Source organism: Mugil cephalus, chromosome 9, assembly GCF_022458985.1.
Source record: "Mugil cephalus isolate CIBA_MC_2020 chromosome 9, CIBA_Mcephalus_1.1, whole genome shotgun sequence".
Lineage (NCBI taxonomy): Eukaryota > Metazoa > Chordata > Actinopteri > Mugiliformes > Mugilidae > Mugil > Mugil cephalus.
In genome coordinates this window covers 21,627,642-21,651,412 of record NC_061778.1, presented here as the reverse complement: position 1 = coordinate 21,651,412, position 23,771 = coordinate 21,627,642, and the positions used below count along the sequence as shown (strand labels likewise).

General features: G+C 42.4%; 1 protein-coding gene across 5 annotated transcripts in view; it reads left to right on the top strand.

Moving 5' to 3' along the window:
* The window catches only part of igsf11 (immunoglobulin superfamily member 11), a 94,496-nt gene extending 72,727 nt beyond the window's left edge, over positions 1-21,769 (top strand). For 2 of the 5 annotated variants that reach the window (XM_047594798.1, XM_047594802.1), the window contains 7 exons: positions 3,924-4,087; positions 4,886-4,894; positions 14,321-14,528; positions 14,801-15,007; positions 17,061-17,183; positions 17,968-18,115; positions 20,428-21,769. In XM_047594798.1, coding sequence (XP_047450754.1) covers positions 3,924-4,087; positions 4,886-4,894; positions 14,321-14,528; positions 14,801-15,007; positions 17,061-17,183; positions 17,968-18,115; positions 20,428-20,986 — 1,418 coding nt within the window. In that variant the 3' untranslated portion in view covers positions 20,987-21,769. The remainder of the gene's footprint in view (positions 1-3,923; positions 4,088-4,885; positions 4,895-14,320; positions 14,529-14,800; positions 15,008-17,060; positions 17,184-17,967; positions 18,116-20,427) is intronic. The other 3 variants (XM_047594800.1, XM_047594801.1, XM_047594799.1) reach the window with 3 other exon arrangements.
* Positions 21,770-23,771: the final 2,002 nt, after the last annotated feature.

Sequence of the window (23,771 nt, the reverse complement as noted above, 5' to 3'; positions counted from 1 at the left end):
TTTCACTCGCCCCATGTTCATTCTTTCTCCTGATATTTATTCTTTCTCTCCGTACCTCCCCATCTGACGCCTGCCCCTCCCTTTCCCTCCCATGGTGCGTTATTCTCCCATGTGTTTCTCATCCTCCACTTCTTCTGTAACGGCTCAAACGTCCCGCCCACCCGTCACACCATTTTTAATTTTTTTTTTTTTTGCCCATCCTCATCTTCTGCACATCCCCACCCAAACACACACACACACACACACACACACACACACACACACACACACACACACACACACACACACACAATCGCTTCATCCTTTCTTTACTCAGAATATAAGTCTTCCTTCCCTTGTCTGAAGCCCGTGATTAATTGTCAACCACTCGAGGTCCTTTAAATGAAAATGAAATCGTAAATTAACAGAATAGCGGTGAAAAAAAAAAAGCTAATATGTAAAATGAACTATTTTAGGTAGCTCTCAGGTTTTGTCTCTGGGTAAAAATGGACGTTTGTTGTTTTATTAAAGATAAAACACAACTGGAGACACAGTTTGTAGCAGGAAAACAAAACAATTTAATTTATTTAATATTCATTTTTTTATAAAATGTCTTTATGGTACAGTCACAGCAATGTGAGAGTGTTCCCAAGTGAAGCTCACGGATATCCTGATAAATTGCCAAATGTTAAAAGTATTCATCTTTTTGCTATAACTGATGTAATCTGCATTATTTTAGAAAACCATGTATCATTCTAGCCATAGACCAGTTGAAATTGTCTAAAAATGTTGTTTCATGCCAAGGAAATTATTTTATCAAAAGTGACAGAGTTACTGGAGTCTCGTTTCAAAGTTTTACTTGCAGCAAGGAGCCGATACATGAACTACAGCAAGTACGCAATCGACCAACGATAGTGACGTTGCGTTCACTTTTATACAGTAGATCCTGTCCTAGAGTGGAGACGACCTTGTTAGAGGGACAAGCTGTCAGCCTCATTGGAATTCAACTAGTCACAACAAAGGAGCTGTAGGTTGGATGGTCCCCGTGCCCCCTCTGTGGGACCTTCCTCCTCCTGTTTGGTGAAGAGGATAAGAGAGAATATCTTGTGTGACAGTTTAACCTCTGGATTTTTCATTTCATTTTCAAAATAAGATGTAAAAGATGCTCAATAGAGGTAAAAACGCAAGTAAAAACTTACTGTAAAAACTTTTATGTTCTGACCGGTGCATGGTCACATCAGATATTACTTTCGGCTGTTTCCTGCCATGAAGGCTGGTCTGCTTCCTGCTGAGCCGTGCCTCGGGGCAGCTCAAAGCGAGCGGCGAGAAGTGAGAGGAGGAAGCAACAAGATGTTTCTCGACGAACAAATGGAAAGGCTCGCATTAGTGAGACGGACAGCTCATTTACATCACATTTATGGATATTAGCCTGGAAACTGAATGCTGGAGAACTCTATGATTCACTCAGCTGTAGAATAAGAGCAAACATAGTAGTATAGCCAGTGTAACAAAACCTCAGTTTGTACTTTATCGTTGTGCGATACTATGAGGAAAATGTAAATTAGCCCACGCAGCCACAGTGACTCCTTTTAAGTTGCAGTGTCTTTACGCTGTTTGCGCTGTATGCGTTATTTTTCACGTGGGTGGCCATGTTTGACGACGACTGGCTCGCCACTCATCCCTCACATATCAAAGCCGCAGCAGGATGTATTCTGGAAGAGTGACTGACTACCCGACATCCACGAGTGGAGCTCTGGAAGAAGAGCGCGCAATAATGAGGCAATGCCGAGCAATGCTGCGGCCCCATCCCAGTCTCTCAGATGTGTCCCTGAAGGGCCACACCAGTGACATACAGTACGCTGATGCGTTTGTGTGTGGTACGTTGTGGAGGGCGACGGGACACAGTGTACAAGTACGTTGGTGTGCATACGTCGGCTGGCATGTGTGTGCGTCCGTGTGTGTGCTTGTTTGGGATTTTAAGTGTGTGTGAGTTGTTCTTCGGCCGTGGGAGCTTACAGGCTCTGTGCGCAGAGGTTTCCTAATCCAGTGTTTTGAAATGAGCCCTCCAGCTGTTGTGGACTTGAGAGACTGCTGCCTTGGAGGAGGGAGGAGGCTTAGAGATGATAAGATGCTCCTTCTATCTTCGTTCCTCTAGGACCTGTCTTTCTTTCTTTCTTCCTTCCTTCCATTCTTTCATTACTTCTTTACTTCTTTCCCCGAAATCTTGACATTTAATACCTACGTGACCAATGTCATAACCCTTTGTGGGCTTCTTCCTTCATGCTGTTAATCCTCCAATACGAACGTACAGTAGACTGATTGAACGCTGAAGACAAAGGGAGATCAGATTAGAGTAGAGAGCGAAGCATTTATTGTATTTATAGTGGCAGATTGAAGATGTGCCGTGCATTGTTATTATTTAAGCAACTGGGTTTTCGGTGACGAATCACGCGGTTTCAAATGTGTCACATGGATTTTAATGCCTCTAAGTGGAATTTCTTATATCATTTGCAGGAAGACTTTTCATGAGTGCGTCTCTTATAAAACCGAGCGGTTAGAGAGCTGCCTACTGTCTCCCCTGGCCCAGCAGCGAGCCTGCGGGGCCTGTGGTGTCTGCCAGCAGAAGAAAAGCGTAGGAAGTCCAGCAGGTTTTGGACAGTCAGCCAGGGAGCAACAGGCAGTCTGTCAGCTAGAATATCAGCAATGATCAAAACTCCGATTTGACACAAATGGGGATTAAAGCCTTGAGGAAAATAACCTGTATTCTGTGACCTACAAATAATACAAATAAATTAGGATGTGTTTTATTGTGCGATGTGGCCATTTACTTGCACTTGACATCAAGCTTGACTCTTGATGACAAAACCACATATATTACTTTCTGGTGGTTCTCGCTATCAACTTATGGCAAGATCATCATCTTACATCATCACTAACAAGGATGATTTGCAGGACATGATCAATTATCTGTAATCATATCAGCGCATAGTCGTCCTCACCGTGTTCAGATAAGATCACTTCCCAATGGGGTTTTTGGACATGGATGCATGCTTGCGGGGGAGATCTAACTCGATTTAGGCTGTAATGTCTTTAGCCGGTCTAGAAATAGGATGCGCCATGCACATATTTGTCTCTGTGGGTCTGTTGTGGCTGACAGCTGAGTCCAGATGAGGAAGGCAGCTCCTTTGGTTCCTTGGCTTGTTTTCTCGTGCAACAAAGGCTTATCTTGTCAAACTATGGTTATTTAGTGATCTGCGTGACTACAAGAGGCAGCAAACAGAAGCTGAAATAACAACCGATAGCCCCACTTGCCGTGTTCGTTCAGCATGTGTTGATAGAAACTGTGCGCCGACAAAAGTTGTTTTAGGAAAGGAATAAAACGAGTAACTCGAGAGACAGCTGATCATCCTGTGTAGTTTAACACTTACATATTTTATGTGATCCTTCACAGTGTGGTCTGCATGTTTGCTTAGTCGCTGAGAGCATTAATGGAGAGGAGCTCGCCTCTTCGGATATTATGTTTGTTTAGCTGTAAAGATGAGAGGGCAGTGAAGAAAGGATGCAGTGGGAGATCTTATTCATTTATTTATTCATTTCTAGATTCTTCAACAACTCGCGTGTACGTACAGATGGAGGTTTTGCTCTGCATCACTTGAACTCTGTCTGTGTCTATCGCTCACTGGCGGAGTGCAATCTTTCCAGCACTGGAGATAGAGTACAGGCGATCAAATAGCCTGGAGGAAGACTTTGAAGACATCCTTCTCTAACCAAGGCTTATAGGATAGATCATTCAACATGCATCTGCTGGTAGTTTCTACATTTAGACCCCCTCTCTGCTCTGCTCTGCTCTCGGTTCCCTTGTTTAATTTGTTTACACCTTCAATCGTAGGTGTGCGCTTCGCTTGTTAATCAAGACACTGATCACTGTCTCTTTCTTCCTCTAGTATGTGTGCGGGCGCTGGATGTGACGGTGTCGCAGAGCAGTATCCAGGTGGCCCGTGGCCAAGCAGCCATGCTCCCCTGCTCCTTCACCACCAGCGCCGCCCTCAACAACCTCAACATCATCTGGATGGTGATACCGCTGTCCAATGCTAACCAGCCAGAGCAGGTACGAATCACTAGCATCCGCTCACTAGCTGTGTTTCCATATCAGTTTTCATGCTCGTGTGTGTGTTCTAATCTGGGCTGCTGGTATATAGTTTGAATGACAAATAAAAAGTCTAATCTGAATCATGAGTGTTTCAGCTTTTATAGAAGAAAAGGTCTCATCCCATGTGTAGGGCACCCATCTTCGTAAAGTTCGGCCTGTGCGCATTTCCACTTCTTTGTCTTCTTTAGTTTTATCTTGAGTCAGCATGAAGCATGATCAATAGCAGTTGACACAAAAGACTAATTAACTAGCTTTCCCAACTGGAAAAGAAAAGGATGAGCCACTTTCATCTTCTTCACCTTCAAGGTTTTGTTTTGTTTTGGGTTTGGACTTCTACTTCTTACCGTTTTTGTTACAACCACACTCCAGTCTAGTTGATGGCAAAAAACCCTAATTAGTTTTCTTTCCCTTTTTTTCCCTTTTGAGTCTATTCAGAAATTCACTTGCTAATTTACCATGAAGCACATGGCTAATGAAAGTTCCTCAGCTTTTACAGTAAGAGTCTGAATTAAGGACGGGATGAAATCTGGACCGAGCAAACACTGCAAAGTAATTAGATTTCCATTTACTCTGGTTCTAGGATTTGCTCTGATTGATGTGATTGCATTTTGTTAATGTCTGCATGGTAAACTGGCACTTTTCCTTCAGTGCACTGTTTTCAATAGAGACATTTATGCTACTGAAATGTTTCTAACTGATTTTCTAATGCAATACTACTGTATACGCATCCTGTGGATCTCTACACCAACCTCACAGTCCAAGCAGGTACACAAAGCTCCATCAGTTTTGAGGTGTGCTCAGATACAGCGCAAAGAGAATATCAGGTGTCTAAGGTGCAAGGTGGATATAGGCACAGTCATGAAACAGTCCAAATTTAGGGATTCGCTCGAGTTGTAAATGTTTCAACTTGAGCAATTTGGATAACACAAACATAACACAGAGCAAGACAGGAACCCCCAGAACAACACTCGCTCATGATGATGATGATCTTAATACATCTCACTGTTGCACTTCCAGCTTTTATTCTGCAAAGACACACATACACTGCAAAAGTTAAAAAGTCAAATTTAAACAGAAATATAACACTTCTCTTTTCGGTGCATCTGAACGCACCTTTATGATATTAGCTATGTACACTACCAGTCAAAAGTTTGGAGAAACCTTCTCATTCACCCTCTTCACCATCTGCTTTACAGCCTCAAGTCTACACGGCTGACTCCACATGATAGGGTGTTTTTACTACTTTCTACATCGTAGATACATCCTGAACCCATCAAATATATGAAGCAAGATATATGGAATTATGTAGCAAGGGAAAAAAGTTAAATAACTGTTTTATATTTTAGATTCGTCAAAGTAGACTCCCTTTGCTTTGTTGACGGTGCTGCAAACCCTTGGCCTTCTCTCAATGAGCTTCATGATGTAGTCAACCTGGGATGGTTTTCACTTCACAGGTGTGCCTTGTCAGTGTTCATTTGTGGAATTTTTTGCCTTCTTAATGGGGTTGGGACCATGAGTTGTGCTGTGCAGAAGTCAGGTTGGTACACAGCTGACAGCCCTTTTTGACAACTGTTAGAATTCATGCTATGACAAGAACCAATCGGCTAATAAAGAGAAACGACCATTGTTACTTTAAGGACAGAAGGTCTGTCCGTCTGGAAAATTGCAAAAACTTTTAATGTGCCCCCAAGTGTAGTCACAAAAAACATTAAGCACCACAACGAAACTGGCTCACATTAGGGACTGCCCCAGGAAAAGAAGACCAAGAGACACCTCTGCTGTTGAGGATAAGTTCATCTGAGTCGCCAGCCTCAGAAATCACAAGTTAACAGCAGCTCAGATTAGAGCCCAGATAAATGGCTCACAGTTCTAGTAGCAGACACATCTAAACATCAACCATTCAGAGGACCCTGTGCGAATCAGATTGTTATGGTCAAATAGCTGCTAAGAAACCACTACTAAGGAAAAAGAATAAGTAGAAGAGATTTGTTTGGGCCAAGAAACACATTTATTCAAGGCGGACTGAACAAGCATGGCCACCACAGCATCCTGCAGTAACATGCCATCCCATCTTAGTTGGAGCATCATTTATTTCATTCATTATTATCAACTGGACAATGACCCCAAACCCACCTCCAGTCTGTGGAAGGACTATTTGACCAAAAAGGAGAGTGATGGAGCGCTGTACTAGATGACCTGGCCTCCTGACCTAAACCCAATGGAGATGGTTTGGGGTGAGAGGAACCACAGAGTGAAGGGACAAGGGCCAACAAGTGCTCAGCATCTCTGGGAACTCCTTCAAGACTGTTGGAAAACCATTTCAGGTGACTACCCAATGATGCTCATGGAGAGAATCTAAAATATAAAACATGGTTTGAGTTATTTGACATTTATGTTGTTTACTACATAATTCTATATTTGTCCATTCATAGTTTTGATGCCTTCAGTAAGAATCTATAATGTAAATAGTCATGAGAATAAAGAAAAACCATAAAATGGGAAGGTGTGTTAAAATCTTTGACTGGTTAGTGTATGCTGTAGAGATTACCATAGAGTAATATAGATGTAGTAGCAGGCTTAGGGGTGTGTTTATAGTCTACATAAGGTTGACACTTTCGAAGCTGTTTATGCTGCGGGACAGCACTGTCGTGTGGCTCTTTATCTTCATAACAAGTATCAACTGCATTAGCCAAGAGTATCTTAAAGTTCTTTTTCTACTGCTGTGACTTTGTTTGGAAACAGCAGAGGCAGTTTAATTTGCACACGTAAACTGCATGATTCAGACTCAAGTTGTGTTCTATTGTTGTTAATTTTGTTTCCCTGGCGTCCCTCATGATGGCTTTCAACTCTTTTATTTTTATCACCTCCACTCCCTCTTCCTCTCGCTCTCTCTCTGTTTGTCCTCCCCTCCCCACCCCCCTCGCGGGACTTCTGTGATTCCATTTGAGTTGTTTAACATGCAGCTGCAGGCCGTACAAGCTCACCTGCCTCCCTTCACTTTGAGCCACAGCGCTGGTCGGCCGTCCAAATAATACAATCATCTTCTGCACTAATTAACTCACGCCCACGACAGGCTCTATATCGCAGCTGTTCTCACCACATACACAGACTCACACATACACCAGCACACACACAAATACACAAACTGGCATTGCAAAGACTGCTGGTCCAAATGCACTCTACATCCACATGTATACATGCAGGGCTTATATGTGAAATATTTACCGACTTCGCACATGACTGCAGACTGCACAGTAAAAGTGTGAACGCCGACATGCATCCATCCACCCATCCAGACATGCAGTGGCGTAATTCTCGCATGTGCACACCTGTGGGTGACGGCTTATACGTACGTGCACGTGCAAACACAGACTGAAAACGGCGGTGGACGCACACATGCTTCCTCATGCATCAGTCCATGTGACTTTTCGGGCAATTGATGATGTGAGCTGAAGTTTTTAAAAGGCTGCCTCGCATTCACAGTGCTCTTGAGCTGCTCATTCACACTGTATTGCATGACATGTACATTAGGTCCATGCATACCTTAGAGCATCGGGGGCAGCCATGATACACACGCAAGATTTAATTGTACTGTATTGTCACAAATGGCACTTGCAAATGTACGCTCATGCATATGGAGTTGGACACTGTGTGTGTGTATGTGTGTGTGAGAAATACAGTTCGGGTTGTGTAACTGAAATTGGAGACTTGTTTAAAAAGTGTGCGTTGAATAAAGTGCTGTCGCCGTGTGGGGCGACAGAACGAGCGCAAGGTCATTTTAGACCGAGAGCGTGTCATAAATGATTACGGTTGATGCTAAAAGCCATTAAGAATTACTCAACAGACCTCTGTTCACTTGCGCTTTAGCTCAGATAGATCTGTAGTAAATGATGCAGCGTTAGAGGGCACAAACTTGTCAGCGTCGATGGTAAGACGGCTATTTGTTCTTCTCCATGGTAATCCCGCTTTATGTTTCCTTGATGCTCTCGCTGACATGGACTCTGAGGCCTCACCCTCTTCACCCTCTGCTTTACAGCCTTAAGTCTACACGGTTGACTCCACATGATAGGGTGTGGAACTTAATGAGTCAAGTATGAGCTTCATATATTATATTTATGAGGAAGCGTGACAGCCTGGTGCATCTGGCATCTGTTTAGATGCTCTGAAGTAATTAGGGTAAAGGAGAGAATTTCAAAAAAAAGAAAACAGGTTACCTTTATATCTGTAATTAATGTTTTCATTGTTGCAATAGATAAAATGATGTGGGGCCAACCTCATTACAACAAGCTGCAGCACAATATATCTCCTTTACAATATCAAATTAAAAAAAATTGCTGTTGTAGTGTTGCATTCACAGTTTGTTTCTGCTGCTCACAAATTATTTAAGTAACACCGAGTCGCAATAGTAGTAGTAGTAGTAGTAGTAGTAGTAGTAGTAGCTCTGCTTCTAATCTTCTAATTTCTGCTGTATAAATGGGATAGGTGATAATGGTAATGTCATGATATACCTTACTGCTGAGTTGGTCTTGGGATGATTAAAAGTAGTGTGTAGGGCTGGGTGAGATGACCAAAAATGTATATTGCGGTATTTTTTAAAAATTCTGGTGGTATTACAGTATATCACAGTATTTCTGTTGTTTTGTTTTTTTCATGCATATTTTCTACTGGTTGAGAGAGGAGTAAATGCGGTAGATTGACTAAGGATGGACTATTTTACTGTGATGATGAGTAAATATTGTAGAATAATCCCACACTAGTAGTAAAACGGGTTTGCATGGCCCCATGTCTGCTGATGTGGAAATCAGGAACATTTACAGCATGAAAAAGAATTAGATGAAATGAAGTCATTTATTTGACATATTTATTTATATTAAATGTAATTAATTGAATGTCAATAGCCGCACAACCAGCTATTGTAATAATAATGGGGACTGTCCCAAGGACGTCTAGTCACCCTAAAACAAACCCCAGACAACTGACAGGGCACAGTGTCTCGTGGCGCAACGTTCCGAACGCAGTGTAATCAAATACACGGGACATCGTAACGGGAGAAAATACCGGTGTTCAGTATGAACCGGTACACCAACCAGCCCTAGTAGTAGTCCTCACTGACAATATCACCTGATATGGATTCAATTTATTTTAAATTATTTTAACGAAGTGGCCTGGTGAGAGGCATCTATTCCAAACTGCATATTGCAAACTGTATACAACTGACAGCATATTGCCACAAAATAAAAAGAATAATAATTAAATAATAATAACTCAACAGCACCAATGAATTATGGAAGGAAGCAGCTTTCATAGCCAGAGTTTTCCAGGTGAGGTGCATTGGTTGACAACTGCTTGTGTCGGCCAGTAGCCTTCCAACACAGTGGGAGGTGTGTCACAGCATCCAGTTTGTTTGGATTTATTTTAGCCGTTTCGGTTTTATTAAACGAGTTACCTGCCAGCTGCTTGTAGTTTCATATTCAGCATACAAATGAGGCTGTGTGTCATCTTATTGTCTCCTTGAACAGGAAATCTTCCCAAAATGTCTGACTTGTCTTATAAGCACCTGGATAAAATAAAGCTTTTAACAAACCGTGGGATTTCCAAACACCTTTCTAACGTTACCAGGAAGGCTATTCTTACAATGGAAACTTGTGTATTTTAATTTGGGTTTATTCATACTCCACCAATCACAATCACAGCTGTCTTTATAAAACCCAGAACCTGAATAACGCTGGTTACAGCGCCTTCCAACCAGTCTGTAATAAACTGGAGCTGTGACGGGTCGTGCTTTATAAAAGAGCATTTTTATGAAGTGATTTTGATAAGACTGCCTCTGTTGCGATGAAGAAAATCAATATAAAAGGCAGTGCTCCAAGTATAACACTCAACCTTGACTCTCCGGCTGTCTGAACTTCAGCCGAAGTGACAAGCTGAGCTTCAGATTACAACATGTTGGCATGCAGCTCAGAGGAGCGTACCTGTGTGTTGGGGTGTGTGTCCACGTCCGCGTGCTGTTTCTGTGCAGATATAATCCGCCCATCAGGCTGTTGTTGTGATCAAGAGATGTGACCTCCTTCTTCTGGGCCACTAGGTGCGAGATAATCCAGATAAACACACATAACTCGACAATGGTTTTATCTTTCAGAGCGATTGTTTATCCTCTGTAAACTGTTTGCTGGATACTGTTATTTATACTCTAATAAAAGCTCCAGATTCTCTCTCTGCTCCCACCACCAGCGAAACCGCGAAATGATTTTGTAGTAGCAATGAGGGAAGTAGTTATATATCAAAAGTTTTTACCCAGCACATTGTGTGGAGCCTTACAGTGTACATATTATTAGCCTTGTTACCCATTCAATTTGGATACATAGTGGATGGATACAAGTTTTTGCTGTACTGTTTTCCAAATGAATGTTAAGTCTGGAAGAGCTGTTTCAATAAGTTCACGTCAAGGGAAATATTTATTGATTTTTTTAGTGCAGTTTCATTTAAATGAACCTTTGGTGAAACTGCCGTCATAGAGAGAAATGATGTTAATCTGTAACTGAGAGCATCCGCCGTAGTATCTTAGAACATCACACTGACCCATATCTCAACCCAAGGGTGACTCACATCGATGTCGCATTCATTTGCCGACATAATATCTCTCCTTGTTTTGATGGACACGTCAAAGGAAACGAACAAGGGCCCATCTCAGTCAAAAGTGTGGTTTGTCTGAGGCTGTAACCCCTCCCTGTGGAGAGAATGAGAGGACGTTATGCTATACATCCCATGACCCATGGACTCCGCTTCAACACGCTCGCTCATATACAATAATCTGATATGTTCTATTGATCAGCGCAGAGGAACTCTTTCCTTTGTTTGGTTTCCTACCCCCAGGAACATTGTTATGCAGAGTCAGCGGCAGCACGTGGTCATTTTCACGAGTAGGGTTTCAGGGTTTCAAGTGTCTTTCTTAAGGACACGTTCAACAGAGAAAATCCTTTGTTTTATAAGGACTGGAGCTGTAACCTTCCGTTGAAGAGCTCAGATCTCTTATCCACCCTGATTGCTCTAAATCCAGATCACTCACACCCCTGGTGACAGTGCACTCTCTAAACTTAAGACGTTTAAGGTCAAATGTGGTTACTGTGTGGTTACTGTTGTATGATTTAAAGGCTGTGTAGGGCTTAGATGCAAAGCCTCATGCAGGAATTATCTTTCCTCAAAGAACTCATTGCATCTGCATCACTGCATCACTTGTTTGTGGTTTCTTTAGCACAGCAGTACACGTTCTGATTAGGTTTAACCAGATTTTATTACCTCTTTATGAACCTCTATCAGTGCATTAAGGTTTGATTACCCTCTCTGTGGTTTCTTGTTCTTCTCCGTAAGTCATGTAGGAAGCATTGAAGTCCCACCTTCCAAAACATTACAACTTCCTCCTATTTTTCTCTAAATCTCTTTACCACCTATAGCTATCAACTCCTCAGCCATCACAACAAATTCTATTTCCTCGTGCATTCATACAAAATCAGGAGCACAACGCAGCATCCCTGGACGCCCCCGTAAATGTACTGACATGCACAAAAGTGAGAGTTTGCAGCATCCTTGAATGCACCACAAAAAAAAAAAAAACTACAAGCACATCAACTGACTGAGCATTGTACTGTACCCTTTTAGAAGATGTCTGTCAGTTTTATGTGCATGTGCTGGAGCATGTAGTTCATGGGATAACGAAGGTAAACCCGGCGGTATGACGAGACATATTAGTGAAATGGATCTGGTCCCATATTGTTCAGAACATGTCTCAGAGGATAGAAAGAGATAACAGTGGCAGCTTACAGCCAGTAAATTGAAGGGAGCTGTAGGGGTTTAGAGATTTATTCGGGCTTTATTTCGGCAATGGCAGTATCCCTCCTGTCTGGGCCAATGGACTCCTTACGGGGTCAGGCAGAAGTAGGATATGATCACGGAACTGGTACAGTGACAGAGAATATCTGGAGGTTTACTGCGGGCATCCAGTTGTGAGTGTTGATAGTGGTGCAAGAGAGGATTCAGGCTATAGTACGATGTTTGTGGATTCTTGTACTGTATCTGTGTGCAGGATTTTAGGAGAGAAAGTGTGCAACAGAGGTTGCGCCAACAGCGGGGCGTCCAGCTAGTCCAGCTAGAGTTCTTAGGGCCGGCCGCCATCTGAGTGCCAGCCATGACCTCTTTTCTGTCTGCGCATAGCCACAAATCCAACCAGGTCACGCGAGGGGATGAGGTGATTTATATGTACTCATACAGAAAACATGGGTGGATGAGCGCAGCAGGGGCACAAAGGGACCAGATCTAAAGTCCAGAGGTCTAGAAAAGTGCATATGAATATGATTAATCTGAATCCGTTTTATATCACAAAGTCGTGATTTATTCCTCTCTGTTAATTTTGCCCGAAAACAAATGTCCGCAGGAACTCAAATTAATACAACTGCGGAGACGGCTCTCAGACACAACACAGGTTAGCGCCTGCTCTAATCCTCGGCTCATTCATGGACACACACATCGGAATGTTCCCGTGTGGCCGATTGATTGGATCACTTTCACCGAGCATGCAGATTATTTTGTCAGGTCATCAGGAGTGTAATGCCAGGTCATGCACCTGGATACGTCTGCTAGGGAGAAACCTGGGGGAAAAAGAAAAAAAAAATCTAAAAGGTTATTGAACTACTCCGTTATTAGACTTAGGAACAGTTACTGTGTCAGAACATTCGCACACAACTCGGAGCTGAAACACACCCGCAGAAGAGATGCAGTTGCAGACTCTCATCACAGCTGAGGAGCTGCCTATTCATCTGCACATAAGAGGACAAAGCGAGCGTGCTGCACTCAGGAAATTGCAGCCACGCAATTTACAATCGTTAAGCAGGGGCAGAGGACACAGCCACATATACACTCCTGCACTTTCATCAAAACTATCCCCCTCGTGTGCGCACACACACACACACATACACGCGTGCACACGAGGACACACTGGCGCTTGGTTGTTTCTCTGCCTGGGTCTTTGAACAGTTCAATGAGGACTCTTTTCAGCGAAGTGAATAGCCCCTCTGATTCCCCTCCATGCTTTGCGCGTACGTGTGTGTGCGTGCATGTATGAGTGTGTGTGTGTGTGGTGCATACGTGACTTGTGTGCGCATACCATGTGATCGTGCGTGTCCTTCATCTTTTGTGTGAGCCCAGCTGAGGGGTGAGGGCTGTTTTGCATGTGGCTCGGCCTCACAAACGAGCTGTTCAGCCCAAGTTTGAAGGGGGGGGGGGGGGGGGGGGGGGGGGGGGGGGGGGGGGGGGGGGGGGGGGGGGGGGGGGGGGGGGGGGGGGGGGGGGGGGGGGGTGGCTTTGGGTAGTGTGGTGCGTGCATGGGTGTGTGTGGTGTGGTGCTGGACTTTGTGCGCTACTGTGACGGTGACGAGATTACCTGAACCTGAAGGTGTGAATTTTCTTGGCTCAATTGTGTTGTCACTGACATTATCCTCAAAGGTCACTGACGTAATGACAAAGGATTGGGCTTTGTGTTAATTTCTCGCTGGATTTGATCCTTGTGCAGGCCTGCGTTCCCAGCCGCGGACTCATCAGATTGCGTTTTATATGTTTCCAACTTCAAATGGTTTCAATTATGCATATGATTTAGCCAATGCTTTTATCTGAAGAGCTTCACAGTACCATGAAAGCGTACTTTTAGTATGTACTCCTTCAGCCTGAATCCACCCAAGATAGAAAGGACCACTTACCAATAAAAGGTTTTTTTAGTTTGTCTGTCTGTTTGTTTGTTTGTTTGTTTGTTTGTTTGTTTCTTCTTGGGAAAGAAAGGTTAGCTCTCTCCATTACACATTCTGCCCACTGTCTATGTTCAGCTTTTTGGTAGAAATTGGTCTCCCTCTAGTGAGAGACATGTGTAACAGGGCACTAAAGGAAATGTCAAGAAACATATATCTGAATGTCACTGGCCCTGAGGCCTGGTGTGTTGTCTGCTACATTTCCTTGGACAGCGGGAATTTAAAAAAGTACTTATTTTGATGAACTAAAATGGTCGTTTTCTCTTCTCTGGCCGCTCTGTCACCATTGTCTCTCACTCTCATCCATCTTTTCCCCATTTATACCTCCTTATCCTTTTTTAAAATCCCCTGCCGTTTCTGCCTCTCATCCGTTCCCCTGTCCGTTGTTATCCTGAACCAGGTGATCATCTACCAGGGCGGCCAGGTGTTCAGCCTTGCCAACCACCTCCATGGTCGCGTGGGCTTCGCCACCACCATGCCAAGCACAAGTGCCTCCATCATCATCAACAACACCCAGCTGTCCGACACCGGGACCTACCAGTGCCTGGTCAACAACCTCCCAGACAGAGGGGGGCGCAACATCGGCGTGATTGGGCTCACAGTGTTGGGTAACTAGCCACACATCATACCAGAATGTTTTCTTTTTATTCTTCGTCCTTCTTTTTAAGTAGTAGACATGAATTTGCCTGATTGCTCAAAATAAAACATAAGTGTCGGTAATGGAGAATAAGAGATGGTAATTATGTTGTGTTAGGGTTCTCAGCATATAAGCGCAGCTTTTTTTTTAATTTAAATCTAATTTCCTCTGCAATCGGGAAAAACATTTGATTTGCTCTGTAAAGTGGTTAACGCGACACCGCCCACTCTCTCCATCTGCCAGTGCCCCCTTCGGTGCCAGCATGTCGAATCCAGGGCACCCTGGATGTAGGCAGTGACATCATGCTGATCTGCAATTCAGAGGAAGGTATACCAACCCCGTCCTACTCCTGGGAGAAGCGCGACGCGCTGCCCAAGCTGCCACACAACGCCATGCAAGGTATTACAAACAAGCTGGCCGTCGGAGTTCCCTTTTGCCCCACCTTTGCTGGTAAATCTCACACACATAGTGTGGCCCAGAATCCCTGCGCCACCATCACTGTCACCCGTCATGTACCAGGCCCAAAGGTTCCCCTCCACTGATCCTGCTGAAGGGTGATAATGGATGGATGGATAGATGGATGGATGGATGGATGGATGGATGGATGGATGGATGGATGGTGATTCAGACTAGTGAATTTGTGAATGACTTTGCGTGTGTGTGTCAGCAATGTGATTTTGCCTTAGTTGTGTTTTCATGGTTTCCTTCCTCCCTCATGTTGAATACCAACCAACAACTGGTTTTCAGCATCAGAGAGCGCTGGTGTAGTGTGGACTCTCCTTTCTTTTCCAATTGTGCCAACTGCAAAAAGTAATAGTCTTCATCACCAGACATTTTCTCTCTCTGTACACTACTGGTCAGTGGAAGCCAATGCAGAGGTCGCGTCATATTCAGACTACCATGGCGTTAAAGATAATATTTTTTCTTATACAACTATAGGGTCAAGTGATCTTTGTACTTGCAAAGAAAAAGAAATATAAATTGGTAGTAAGTGAATCATAATTGCAAATTCAGCTACAAAGGCAGATCATGTTTTGTTGATTGTCAATTATCAGCATTTGTGAGAAGCTAATTTGCATGTTTGGCAATCGGCCCTTTGAAATGCTAACATCTAAAAGAGCTTCAAAGAGGTCAAATTGGATTTCACCAAAGCTGGAGTGGCACTGCTCTAAAAGGCCAAACGCGAATGACAACAACAACAAAACAACCTGCCACAAGATAAAGCTAAGTAACACAAGATATGACAGTTACAGTATTCCCTACTGGTTACCTTGCATGGAATGCAGTCCAAAATGTGATTCTTCCTGTAACTTATAGTTCCGGGCACAGTTCACAGCATCCGTTCATCTATTTAAATATATAAATTATATAGTGCATATACGGTGTTGCTTTTTCCCTACATTTTTGCATAAAAATTACTTAAAACATCAGCACATGATGTTTAGCAAACTGCAGATGTGCAGAAAGGTTATGCAGAGCAGTGCTGTTCAGTGTTCTTCATGAACACGAGGCCTCTGATATCTTAGAAGTTACCCTTTGTCACCTCTCAGACCACTATGCGTCTTGCTTCTGGAGTGGTCTGTGTTGGTGGACCACTCCTGTGAAGGCTAACAGTCGTCTTGAATCTCCTCCATTTGTTCATAATTCGTCTGACTGTGGATTTATGGATTCAAAGTTCTGTAGACATGGTTTTGCAACCTTTTACAGCCCAACTCTTTTTCTGAGGTCTTCAGAAAGCTCCTTTGTCCGTGCCATAATATACTCCAAATATAATATGATCGAACTATGAGAATATCACAGATTTTTTAAGGAAAACATGTCACCAGATGGACTGTAATTTGGTGTGATTTTGGTTTGATTGGTTTGTCTGTCTACTTCATGTGAAAACCCGCCGCTTTTATGCAGAAATGTAGAAAACAAAAACAAAACAAAACAAAAAAAAATTTACAGTGCATATGTTGTATGGTTTTTCAATCTTCGTTTCGCTGCTATTGGCATTTGATTCACATTGAAACAGGATTATGGAACTACCAGTGTCACTCGTACCTCTGTGTGTGTTGGTTGGACACAGACAGCTGTGACATCTGTCAAGTCACCGCAGAGAGAAGAGGCAAAAATCAGGCTGTCTTGCTTCCACTGTAACTGAAATATGAGGAAATGCTGAGGCCAGATAAATGCATCCAGTAGTGTACAGCTGTGTGATTCTAATCTCACAAGCCATTCATCATTTGTGAAAAATTACCTGCAGCATTAGTGTTTCACCGTTTTCACCGTACTGCGAGGTATATAGCACCCTCTGCTGGTAGTTACTAGAAGTGTTTCAGTTGCATTGTTGAACTTTTAACCACTGTATAACAACTGCATTTAAATGATCTTCAGACATTAAATGGAATTATATTTTGTTGATGAAGTCATTGGTTTGGCCCTTGTTTGTTGTGTATTAGTACCTGGCTAATTACTATGTGGATCTGTGTGTGTGTGCGTGTGCGTGTGTGTCCTCCAGACAAGATGCAGGGCACCGTCACACTGAGAAACATCAGCACCAGCACCTCAGGACTCTACCAGTGTACATCCAGCAACACTATTGGCAAGAGCACATGTCTACTCAACCTGCAGGTTGTTGCACGTAAGTGAACACACAGCTGGATCAATGTGACTGTTGTATACTGACACACGGCTGTGTCTGCTTAGGGAAGTGCACACATAAATGGAAAAGCTGCCTCCTTGTCTCGCTCAAAGTCTGACAGATAGGACTAAAGTGAGCAGTCTTCTCTTTGACTGACAATCGTCAAGCACAGGCACAAGCAGAAATGAACCAGCCATAAATCAAGAAATGACAAGACGAGAACAACACTGAGATGGTTTTTGAAGGTCACACAAGTCAGATAGTTTGAAAAGTTTGACAAGGACTGTAAAATGGAGGGCTGAGTGCTGTAAATGTTCAGGTAAACTATTCTATTCCCTTCTGTTTTAAAGGAGAAATCATTTGGAAGTGAAGCTCGAAATTTATTAGAGCAACAAACGAGCTTGTGAGACTGGATATTTTGCTGGTGATTATGGTGGGACAGGCAGGCAGATGGAAACCTTAGTTGAGGCTAATCTGTCTCAAATAATGGGTGCAAATTGAGAGTTGAGAATGTAACAAAGAGAACAGAGCTGCAGTTCCATTCTGGGTTTCCGTAGAAACATGTTGGTGCAACAAGGGCTCGGTATTAGTTAATGAAAACAGGTTTTAGGTGATTATATATCATCTGTACTTAAGAGTCATATTACCTGAAAGGTTTGGTTTACCTCCATAAACTGAACCTTTTTGAGCCACTCCAGCTCTATTATCTTAGTGAAGGAATCCTGGATAATTCAGACTGACTTTAAGTTATTTGGCACAAAACTTTCTTTTCCTGTTCTTACAGCGCAACCTCAGAGCGTAGGTCTGATAGCAGGGACCATCGCCACAGGGGTCCTGGCCATCGTCATCTGCTCCCTTTTAGTGGTGGTCTCGCTTTTCTATTGGAAGAACAAGAACAAATATGACGAAGAGGAGATCCCCAACGAGATCAGGTTTGACTTGTGATTTACTTTTCCCATGACTGTGATTCCCTCAGTCACGACCAACGGCTGTTTCAGTCTCACGTACTTTAAAGGGACAAACAGTGTCATGTGAGGGGCGTGACAGTGAACGTAGTTGCTGATCATCTGTTTGTAATTAAAGAAAAGGGAGGCTTATTTAATGCCTTACCACAGTACTAATGTGATGGACATCACATGCGTCCTGAACAGAATGAGCTTTGTGTACGGGGGCATATGACCAACATTAAAAGGAGTTGTTTTTAACTTCACAAGGAAGTTTTTTGTTTTTTTATGTTATTGTGTTTTTTTTTATACATTTTATTACATTCTTATTAGCTGAAATTAGTTTCTGTCTTCTCCTTTTGTTTTGACACTGGTGGAAGATTCTTCATTGTCTCCATTTTGCATAAGAAACGTATTTGATGACCATGACCTGCAAGTATTTTATGTGGGTTTTTATTTTGTGGCCTATCTGCTACATTTTAAAAGACCTAGCAGTGGCTTTCTGGTTGACCGTTGTACAGTATCATGTGCGTCAGCAGTGCCAGCACAAAGATTCAGGTCAGAAAACCTAGTCCAGCAAATTGGATTTAAAGTTTGGAGCATTCAGCTTAATCTAATCTCCTGGCAGCAATTGTTTTTTTCATCATCACAGGCTAATTTGTCTTTTCAAACAGCGTAAAAAAAAAAAACATTTGTCAGATGTTTACATGGGCTGCAATTTGTTGAGTTATTCCAGGAATGATTTGGGAGATAAATAATTTTTCATCTGAAACTCTGGCTGCCTGCAGTAACATCTGCCTCATTTTGGGCTGAACCTCAATCCTCCTTCAACGCCAGCGACAAATCACAATGAATATACTCATTTTTATCTTGACTGCACGAAGATAAAATAATCTGTTGCCGTTCTATTATTTGTACGGGGCTCCCAGCAATTACGACCGGCCATGACTGATCTTAATAAGTTCCAGAAAAATCTAAGAGTGTAAATGAATAAATAAGTAATATTCTCAGCAAAACTTGTCTCTGCAGAAAAGCGGCATTCATTTTTAATGCAGATCTGCACTAAACGCTTCAACTTGAACTAATTGGCTTATCTGATTGGTGACACATAATATCTTCACAACATCATCAGTGAAGACACATTACTGTATTTCTGTGCTGTTTATTTTTCTGCACGATTATTATTCATTAAACAATACGACTGATCATAATAAAGCACAATAATTGAACCTTCTGGTCATCTTTTAGCTCTGGAATTCACTCTTTGTTCATATACAGAGACAGAAACTGAGAATTGGTAGAACACATGCGTACTATGCTCTGCTATGTATGCTAATGCTCAGTAGATTTGTCCCTCCTTGTGACTTTTAAATCACACAAGTAATGAATTTGTTTTCCGTGCAGTTTGTAGACTCCTCTAAAGGGGAATGATTATGCAAAATCCACTTTGTCACCATTTGCGAACATGTCGGTGTGTCTAGAGACTCACAAAATCTGAGAAAAGACTATCCCTTTGTTTTTCTTTCACATCTCTGCTCTCTTAACGCTTCAGACAGCCTATTTGGAAAAGGGCCATAACCAGGGGTAAAGAGACGTGATAGAAATAAAAACATTTGTGGTAATTTGCGCCTGTAGACAAGCCCCGAGGACATGTGAAACTTATATTTACAAGTTAAAAATGTGTATGATATTGGACCTTTAAGCTGTATTTGAAGGTGCAGATGATTGTAAATCTGGACCATAGGTCTTCAACAGGGGGTCCGCGACCCCTAGGGGGTCTGCAGAGGTACTGCAGGGGGAGGTCGCAAAATCTTTGGTTGATTAGACATTTTACATATATATATTTTTATTTTCCCATCACAAATTAAAATTTGTTTAAATACACATTAACATGAATCCATTGAAAAACCAGACGCATGCTGCACTTCTAGCAGATAACTGTGCAGCTTGCTCACTACTGAGGCCAAAATGACTTGGTGATTCATTGTCCCTACAACTTTTCGCTCCGTTTAAAGATAAAACTTGAATCTGTCAGTTATTTTCTGTATCTGTCGATACACCAGTAAATGTTAATGGCAGTTGCACAGCCACCCTGTTGTTGCACATATTTGAAATAAGGAAATGAATATCTGAACCTGTTTATTACTTGAATCGCTTCATATTGAATGCAACATGATAACAATAATGTATATTAATAAATAGCACTAGGCCGAGTTTAATATAGAACACATATAAGTAGGGGCTCCGTATTGTTTGAGAACTGAGAATACTGATTTCTCTATGAAATGTCTCGTCAACAGGGAAGACGACCTCCCTCCTAAGAGGTCGTCATCAGTGAAGGCTTTCCACGCAGACGCCTCGTCGTCAGAGAACGACACGCTGACATCCACCAACACGTACAACAGCCGCTACTGGCACAACCCCAAACCCAACTATGACACTAACTCCTACACGCGCTACAACGGGGACACTCGCCAGACCTTCTCCACCGCTGCTCACGGCGCACACGGACACGGACAAGCCCAGAACGCAGCGCACGGCCACGGCGCAGCAGTCACAGCCCCGGGCTCGACCCCGCTGTCCCGCCACGCGCCACCAACGACCACAACGACAGCAACTTCATTTGCCAACGGCAGCCACACGCTCCCGCCACCCAAGACTCTGGTGGTCACCACAAACTCTGCACCGTCCCCCCCCAACATGGTGCGCAGCAACGGCTCCGTGAGCCTCAAGCCGGTGGTGACGTCCACACACGGGCAGCACACGCACTCCTACGCCGTGAGCCAGGCCACGCTGGAGCGGATGGGGGCCGTGCCAGTCATGGTACCTGCCCAGAGCAGAGCAGGCTCGCTGGTCTGAAGCCAGATCTGATTAACAGTTAGCTTCGGAAACGAGACTAAATGAGTGCGTGGTTGTGATGTTTGAAATCTGCTGACGAAAAACTGTATATGGGCTGAAGCAGCTCGCTTCCCTTTACAATTGTGTCTTTCTGTACGTCTCGACCTTTTGTATCTCAAAACAAACTGGGATTTTACAATGCAGAGTTCAGTTAATGCCAATTCTTCGAAGGACAGGCCCATCCATTTTGTAGGCAAGCACTATATGGAATACATGGGATCTCCCCGTATTAGCTGGAATTTCCTGGCGGCAGCGCGGGGAACTATATTTTTCAACCACTCGGATGATTTCACAAAGCTGGAACAAGACATCCTGCAGGACTTGGATTCCCAGATCTTTTTCAGGGCTGGATCATTGTGGCGATTGTCTGCTCAAAGCAACACAAGGCGCTGTCATCTCAGTGTGTCCATGCTGCATGGTCAGAAAAGAAGTGAGCCTGGATTCCCACATAAGTGCATGTGTCCCTTGATTTAGGATAACAAATGAAGTCAGTTTTATTTCTAACAGTTTCTTCTCACTGTCATGTTTATGATTGACATAAATGATACAAATCATGAGGATTATACACTGAAAAAGTGAATGTTTAAATGTGTGATGAGGGTAACCTACAGGATGAAAAGGTTCTAGTTGAAATGACCTTAGATGCTCAGAGGAAGGGGCGTTATTAGGTGCAATACATTACATAATATATGGTACACTGAATGCAAACTTACATTTTTGCACTTTTCAGAGTTTTTTTTTTTTCAGAGATATTGATATAATATCTGCAGTCTTACAAAAACCCAGTCTTACTAATATTATGCTTTACCCTTAAAATATAAAAAATGAAATATACAAAACACTGTTAATATTTGCGGACGGATTGTCAGAATAAAATGGTTCGAGAATTCTCAGAAAGTTGAACATGAACCTGCAGATGGATGTTGTTCTCGCCGTCTTCATCCTTCCCGTCCTAATGTGGTTCATGTCCCGTCAGTGCTGCTTTGAGAAGACGTAGGTGAGAGGATGTCTTATTTCATAAATGCTTTACAAAGACTCAAGAGAAATATATATATTTAAAGTGTTTTGTTTTCCCTTGGACAGCTGTTTTCTACTGTACATATTGCAACAGTAGGCTAGATTGTGAATCAAAGAAAATACAGGACATTGCTGATACACACTGTCTTTTACAATTAACGTGTCTTAATTTTAAAACAGTACTTTTTGTTAATTTAGACAACATGCAGGGTTTCATAGACAGTAGTACTCGAATACTAGGAACGGAATTTTTTAAAACCTCTTTTCATTTTCTACTCAGTATTGTAATCTTTACAGGTCTGAGGTAAATACATTGTGGTTTCACATAAATGGCCATATGTTTTACTATAAATAACTGACACCTATGCTGTATATGGTAGAGTATCACTGTGTTACTGTATTCGTATTTTAACCAAATCTCATCACTGGAACAAAAGTCTCAACCGCTCCCAAATCTGATTTATTCTTGTGTCTGAATGCACGAGAAGCTGTCATCCTTTCAACAGTCACAGTGCAATATTTAACCCAGCAATTAACCACCACTCGTGGTATCAGCAAGCGAGTTCTTTTTCGTTGAAGGCTGTACTTTTCTTGAAAGATGAAATGAACTGTTTAGCACGTGAAGTCTCACGCAGACTTCACAAAAAAAGTGTTTTGACTTTGACAAAAGAGTAACTCAATGATATTAACATCTTATTTAGATCACCTCACTGACTTAATCACTGATCAGTCCATTAGTCAGGATACAATATATACGGTTTATAGAAAGCTTTATACAGAACAGGTAACGCAATAACTTTTTTGATGTTCTCACATTGACGTGTAATTAGTATGTTTATGGATGCAGTCCTAAACAGGGACTTGATAAAGTCCCAGTCAACACTGGTGTTCTATCTTCAGTGCCAGACCTGGATCAATCCTGAATTCATTTATTTTTTTAATTATTATTTTCTGTTGTTTCAAAACTTCATTTTTGATGTATTGAGTGTTTGATTTTGTATTTGATTTCAGTTATGAATTACTAAACCGTGTATCAGTCCGCATTAATCATAAACACGACTGTTAACATATAGGTTTGACCCAGGTCTGACTACAGCTACAGGCCCGCTCAGTGTTGTCAAAGACACATTTTTCTGTTTTTTTTCCCCCGTCAATCCAATCTGCTGTGAGCTACAGTACTTACACATTGATTTATCGACATGGAGAGGTTGAAAGAGGTCAAATGATCAAAGATCGGTTATCTGCCCCTTTACTGTACGTCTGACGGTGTTTCTTAGAGTAAAGTCTTCTGTCTTCTGTGTAGATTTCACTCACTATCTCCCCAGTGCCCCTCCCCTGAACACAGGCTGTCAGCATTAAAACTCTTCGAAGGCCTCTGGCTCTATTCTTCCCAGAGAGAATGGGGAGCTGGAAAAGCTAAAATGAGATTATTTTACTCAGCCCTCTGTTTGCTGGAGAAATGGAGGGATGAGAGCACAATCAGTAGAAAACTACTGAGGTTTTAACCCAGATTAAAATAACATCTCATCTCCTAACCTGGCCAAAGGCTGGTGTACGGTACACAAGGTGGTGTATGGGTTGTGTATATAGATTAATGTGATATATTGCCAATAGTAAAACCAACATGTAAATATGTAAAGGTAATTAAAAAAAAAAAGTGAAAACAAAAAACATACATATTGTTCTTACAGTTGGGTTGAAATGAAATAGGAAAAATAACACTGGAAAT